General features: G+C 43.6%; 1 protein-coding gene across 1 annotated transcript; it reads left to right on the top strand.

Annotated features, from left to right (window-relative positions):
- Nucleotides 1-59: 59 nt before the first annotated feature.
- snx20 (sorting nexin 20) lies at nt 60-6,235 on the top strand. Its single transcript, XM_085780663.1, has 4 exons — nt 60-231; nt 1,310-1,452; nt 2,409-2,753; nt 5,260-6,235. The coding sequence occupies exons 1-4, from the start codon at nt 186-188 to the stop codon at nt 5,584-5,586; spliced, it is 861 nt and encodes a 286-aa protein (XP_085636789.1). The 5' UTR covers nt 60-185; the 3' UTR covers nt 5,587-6,235.
- The last annotated feature ends 402 nt before the right edge of the window (nt 6,236-6,637 follow it).

The raw sequence follows: 6,637 nt of genomic DNA, 5'->3' as shown, positions 1-6,637 counted from the left end.
TCCTGTTGTCTCAGCACCGACCGAGCTGTGAGTTCAGGACCAGGACCAGGACCAGCAGGACCAGGACCAGGACCAGGACCAGGACCAGGACCAGGACCAGGACCAGGACCAGGACCAGCAGGACCAGGACCAGGACCAGCAGGACTCACAGTGAGGAGGAGGGGGGGACCAGCTGATCCGTTGCCATGGAGCCAGAACCTCAGACCAGGACCGACAGAACCTGGACCGCAGGTAAGAACCTCACACTCTGCAGAAACTAAACATCTTTCCAAGAATATTTGTCTTATTTCGTGTCAAAATGTCTGATTTCTAGTCAAAACTAGGCAAGGCAAGGCAAGGCAAGGCAATTTTATTTGTATAGCCCGTTTTTACAAACAGTTTGTCTCAAAGGGCTTTACATGGCATCGTAACAACATCCTCTGTCCTTAGACCCTCACATCGACTGAGGAAAAACTCCATGGAAAACCCTTTTAACAGGGAAAAGTCGGAGAAACCTCAGGGTGAGCAACAGAGGAGAAAACTAATCTCTCTCCACTTAAAATAAGACTCATCACCTAAAAATGAACTTGTTTTTAGATCATTTTCACTTGTTTCAAACAAACTTTCACTTATTTACTCCTCCTTTGTCCTAGAAACCTAGCACTTTAATTATTAACTCCAGCACTTAAACTATTAACTATTAAACCCCGCTACTGACCATCTGTGCCTACTGTGAACCACGATTGTAATGTGTTGTAAATGTGTTATAATGTGAATGTGATCGTATTATTTTCTCTGTTTTTTCTTTTCTTTAAAAAAATAACTTGTACTTTTCTTAACCTGTTTGTTTCTATTTTAGCATGGGGGGACTGGCAATGGAAATTAGCTTGGTAGCTAGAACTGGGTACACTTACATTTTATTTTAAAATGTGTATCAATGTACACTGTCCCTCTCTATCAAATTGAAAACTTGAAATAAGTAGAAAAATCTGCCAGTGAAAGTAAGTTTTTTGTGTTTGTAATAAGAAAGAAAAACTTGCTCCACTATCAGATTTTTCTACTTATTTCAATTGAAAATCTGCTTGAAAGAAGTAAAAAGTGTCTAAAAACAAGCTGCTTTTAATGTGATGAGTCTTATTTTAAGTAGAATTAGATTTGTTTTGACTGGAAATAAGACAAATATTCTTGGTAAGAGTTTGAGTTTTTGCAGTGCAGTGACCCGGTGACATCACTGTAAAACACACCCTCTGATGCGTGTGTGTGTGTGTGTGTGTGTGTGTGTGTGTGTGTGTGTGTGTGTGTGTGTGTGTGTGTGTGTGTGTGTGTGCAGACGAAGCCCCCAGCGGCTCCAGCCTAACGACCAATCAGCTGCAGCAGAACCTGAAGGCCGTGAAGCAGCGAGAGCGACCGGTCCGACTCCTGTTCGAGATCCCGAGCAGCCGCGTCGTCGAGGAGACGCTGTCCAAACACGTGGTGAGACACACACACACACCACACACACACACACACACACACACACACACACACACACACACACACAGACACACACACAGACACACACACACACACACACATACACACACACACACACACACACACACACACACCACACACACACTGAGACGTCAGGACTTCCTGTCACTTTGTGATGTCACAACAAAGCCCCGCCCCCTCACCTCCATCCAATCCACAAGTTTCCAAACGTCATCTATGGTCAAAACCAGAAGCCATGTTTTGCATTTCCGGTGGAATTGTACGTTTCCGTTTCCATGGTTTTCAGTCGTTGTCATAGTTACGGTAAACGCATGGATCTATTAACGCTGGCTTTTAACACGGATGTCAGTCTGTGTGATATCCACTGTTAAAAGCTGATGTGATGATCCATGCGTTTTACAGATTTTCATTGAAAAAAAAAAAAAAAAAATCCATGCATTTACCGCGACTACCGAAACCATGGAAACGTAGACATAAAATTCCACCGGAAGAGCAAAACCGGCAAAACAGGCTACGTTTTAGACGTTTGGAAAAAGGTGGATAGGGCTGGGAATTGTTGGGTGTCTCACGATCCGATTGGCTCACTGCAGCGCCGTACGGAAGCCTGTGAGGACGCAGAGAGAAAAACGATTTTTGAAAATTAGGAATTGATCCAGAACCGCGGTTTTTACATGAATCTATTTTTTTTATTTAACCTTTATTTAACAAGGAATAATCCCATTGAGATTCAGAATCTCTTTTGCAAGGGGGTCGTTTTACCCCCTCACCACCTGGACAACACCATTCAACAACCTGCAGGATTTAGTTTCTCTGAGTGTTTTATTCTGAAATCTGCTCTGATTTTATTGGCTGACAGAGACACGGAGCTTGAAACATGTCACTGAATCCTGGCTTTGTGTGTGTGTGTGTGTGTGTGTGTGTGTGTGTGTGTGTAGGTGTACGAGGTGGTGGTGATGCGTTCAGGGAGCTTCGACCAGCACCGTGTTTCCGTGGAGCGCCGCTACAGCGACTTCCTGCAGCTGCACCAGCGGCTGCAGGAGGAGTTCGTGGAGGAGCTGGAGGAGGTGCTGTTGCCACGGAAACACCTGACGAGAAACTTCAGCCCCGACGTCATCTCGGAGCGCCGGCGCTCCCTGCAGGACTACCTGGCCCGGCTGTACGCGCTGCGCTGCGTCCGCCGCTCGCCGCTGTTCTCCGCCTTCTTCACGGCGGCGGAGCAGCGGCGAGGCCACGGGCTGCTGAGGGCCGGGCAGTTCAACGCCGCGCTGCAGCAGCTCAAGGTACAGATACAAACATACACACATTACCCCCCCCCCTTCCTAAAAACTAACTAAATGTAATAATAAATGATAACTAGAAAAAACATTTCCAAGAATGGAAATGGTGTGAATGCTGAAAGCAGCTGAACGCTATTGCTGAAGCAATGCTGAATAAGCTGAAGAAATCATTGAAACAAAGTTGAATTAGCTGAAGAACTGTTGAAAAAGTCTAACGTTGAAGCTGAAACATATAACTTGAAGATTAATGTCTTTTTAAGGACGAAAAGCAGTAGAAATGTTTTAAAAAAAAGAAGAAAATGAAAAAATCCTGCATGTTCAAGATGTTTAACAGTTGAAGAGTTGAAATCTGCAGCTAGCCACAGAAAGGATCATAATGTCTAAAGAGTAGAACTTGTAATGAGGGGGCTGAATGACATGCAGGAAAATACCTGAATTGTTAAAGATAGGTGTAAAAAAAACTGTTTTTTTGAGCACATTGTGAGATCGAGGATGAGCATGTCTACAAACGTGGCGGAAATTATGTGTGTAGAGTGTAATTTGTGGACGTGCTGACAGGTTAGAGAGAAAAATGTGAGAGGATTTTTAGACCCTCTGTCACTCTAACTGCCAAAGTCACCACTCTAGCTATGAACATTCCGTGCCATTGACTCCCATGTTAAATTGGAATTTTGTCAAAAATTATCATGAACAGTTGAAGGGTACTGATCAATAACGGTAGAAGATATGAAAAAGTTGAATTAACGGTGAATACTTGAAAGTTTTGTGAACGTTTTAAAAGTGGAATGAAGTCTGTAGGTGAAAGTATGTTGAAGCAGTTGAAGTTCAAAGAAGGAGAAGATTTGAAGAGTTTGAAGACTGTTTCAATGTATTCCTATGGGAAAAAAATTTCAATAAAGTTTGAATATTTTAAAAAGTATAAATAGTTGAAAAGAGAAAAATAATAGCACCCTTCTCCTCAGAAAGCTGCACGTTTTGATATATGAATTGTTGAAATAGCACAAAGTATGAAGGAGCTGAAAACTGCAGAAAAAGAGCGGAAGCCGTAAGAATAACTAGAAAAAGCATTTCCAAGAATGGAAATGGTGTGACTGCTGATAGCAACTGAACGCTGTTGCAGAATTAGCAAATAGTGCAACCAGTGATCACCATACAAATGTATGACCAAGGTCGGAATCGAACCCACAACCTCATGGTCATTAGACTTCCACTCTGCCTCTAGGCCACAGTGCGCACACAGTTGCAGAGACTGTTGTCTGTTGATGATCTGCACACTGTCAACATCAAGAAAGCTTGAGAGTCAAGCTTGAATGACTTAGAATGAAAATTTCTGTGAATTTCAGGCTGAGAGCAGCAGTTTCAACATGAAGCAAGTTATCAGAAGTCAACAGAGGACAACTGGGAAAATAATTCACTATAATTGTTGTTGAGGCAAGATTTGAACCAGCAACCTTCAGGTCTCCAGACCAGCAAGCTAACCACTAGGCTACAGACAGAGACAGTATGTGAGGGGTAAAGAAAACCTTTGATAAGAGGATCACTGGCTTCTGCTTAAGAAAAAAAGTAAGGAATCGAACCCATGACCTCATGATCAATAAACCTTTACTCTGCCACTTCGCCACAGAGAGCACAGACATAAGCATGTTGCCATTGTAATGTGATGATGTGCTGCAAACGGTGGCAGAAGCAATTAATGCGTCTCTTAACGAACACCTGTAACCAATTGAAGGCGGGGGAGGGGAGCAGAATTCAACATCACATAACAAGAGTTCTTCCCTTGGATTTGAACCAGTGACCTTAGGGTTGGCACGCAGCCACCCTAACCCCTACACTACAGTGGAGTTGTGAAGAAGAGAGGTTGAGACTTCGATGAATGTGAGATTTTTCAATGATGCTTAAAATAAAAAGAGATGAGTATAGATTAGACAGAGACAGTATGTGAGGGGCAAAGAAAACCTTTAATAAGAGGATCACTGGCTTCTGCTTTAAAAAAAAAAAGTAAGGAAAGTTACTACAGAGAGCACACACATAAGCATGTTGTCATTGATTGTAATGTGATGATGTGCTGCAAACTGTGGCACTAGCAATTAATGCGTCTCTTAACGACCACCTGTAACCAATTGAGGGTGATGGAGGGGAGCAGAATTCAACATCACATAATAAGAGTGCTCAACCTGGATTTGAACCAGTGACCTTGGGGTTGGCAAGCAGGCACCTTAACCTCCACACTAGAGTAGAGTTGTGGAGAAAAGAGGTTGAGACTTTCATGAATGTGAGATTTTTCAATGATGCTTAAAATAAAAAGAAATTAGTATAAATTAGCCACACCAAGTAAGAAGAGGACTTTTTTGTGACCTGTAAAGAGGTTTGAGATGATATTTTTATAATGTTGATAGGATGGAGGAGCATTGATTTTAAGTGTGAGTTTATATAAAGCTGTACATGAGTCCAGATGCTTTAGAAAACACAGGTTGATGCAACAGCTGATGAAGTGTGTGTCTGTGTGCAGCTGGTTGTGGAGATCCAGGAGAAGCTGTTGCCATGGCAGCACCCCACGCTGCTGGTCCCCGCCCTGTGTGCCGTGGCCGTGTGCCACCGCGACCTGGAGCAGCCGGAGGAGGCGGTGGCGGCGGCCCAGCGGGCGCTGCCGGCGGCGCGGCGCTACGGGCTGCGGCGGCAGCGCGCGGCGCTGCTGGAGCTGCAGCTGGAGCTGGGCTACCAGCTGGGACGGCCCGTCGCCCAGATACAGGACGAGCTGCGGCTGCTGAGGGACGCCGAGCGAGGAGAGGTCACGGCCCGCACGCTCAAGGAGCTGGTGGTGCAGGACTTCCTCTGATTGGTCCAAGGCTCACGGTCTCTGTAAAGGGACAACCAGGAGTTTCTATTTGGTTATAAAAAGTCTGATATTAATGTGGATGAATCTCCGTTACCACTTGTTAATGGTCCATTTTAGATAAATCTATGGTTTTGTCTCTATGGTTATTTTGTTATTATTAGTGGTGGTGGAAATGCTGGGCGAGCCGACCAGCGTTTCTTTACTTTCGGTTTCGTGGCGAGTCATGAGAATAACGCCGCCGTATGAATCTCCGTTTATGGTGGGAACTACGACGGTATGTGATCGTCTTCCAACCTCTGACTTTAATTCTTGATGAATGAAAACATGAGTCTGTCTTGCGCCGGTCAAAGAATTTCACGGTGCAGAGGCTCATAAATGTAGTGTGAAAACACTTCACTTTAACAAAACTCCTGGTTGTCCCTTTAAAGCCCAAGTGTGTAACTTATTTGGCTTTTTATTATCAAAAATCAAATATGTGTTTCATCTCAGATGGACTTATAGGCTCATATCTACATGTGTACTGGGAATGCAAGGATGTGAAGTTGTTTGGGGTGAAGTTTGCTCTACTTTATCTAATGTACTGGAAGTCGTTGTACCATGTTCTCCCATTGTGTTGCTCCTAAATGATACCACCTCGTTAAAGTTGACATGCTGGAAACCTCCACATACAGTTACCAAGCCCCATTGGTTTAACACAGACATTGACATTGACATAATATGGAGCTTTCAGTGGCCAGAATGCGCGGTGCTGGAGCTGATACTATTCTAGCATGGAAACAATGGCAGATAAGATCCAGGAATTGTTGTAAAAACTATTTTTATTAGCATTTGTTGTTAAAACATGGTCTCTCATGCCCTGTAAGAGTTTTATAGAGATCCAAGTTGGGGGAGTGGGGGGGGTCGCCGCCTGGTCCCCTTTTTATTTGATTAGATTTTTTTCCATTTTTTCCTGTCTTTTTTTTATTCTTTTATTTATTTATTTTTACTTTTTACTACGTTGCAATGTACCTTTTACCTCTATCGGACTAATGTACTTGTTTCCCTTTAAAAG

Source organism: Trachurus japonicus, chromosome 6, assembly GCF_045865225.1.
Source record: "Trachurus japonicus isolate A0001 chromosome 6, Traja_1.0".
Lineage (NCBI taxonomy): Eukaryota > Metazoa > Chordata > Actinopteri > Carangiformes > Carangidae > Trachurus > Trachurus japonicus.
This window is presented reverse-complemented; position numbering and strand designations above follow the sequence as displayed.

Coding starts and splice junctions, on each gene's coding strand:
- snx20 (XM_085780663.1), top strand. CDS start 186: ATGGAGCCAGAACCTCAGACCAGGACCGACAGAACCTGGACCGCAG. Junction 232..1,309: donor CGACAGAACCTGGACCGCAG/GTAAGAACCTCA, acceptor GTGTGTGTGCAG/ACGAAGCCCCCAGCGGCTCC. Junction 2,754..5,259: donor CCGCGCTGCAGCAGCTCAAG/GTACAGATACAA, acceptor GTCTGTGTGCAG/CTGGTTGTGGAGATCCAGGA.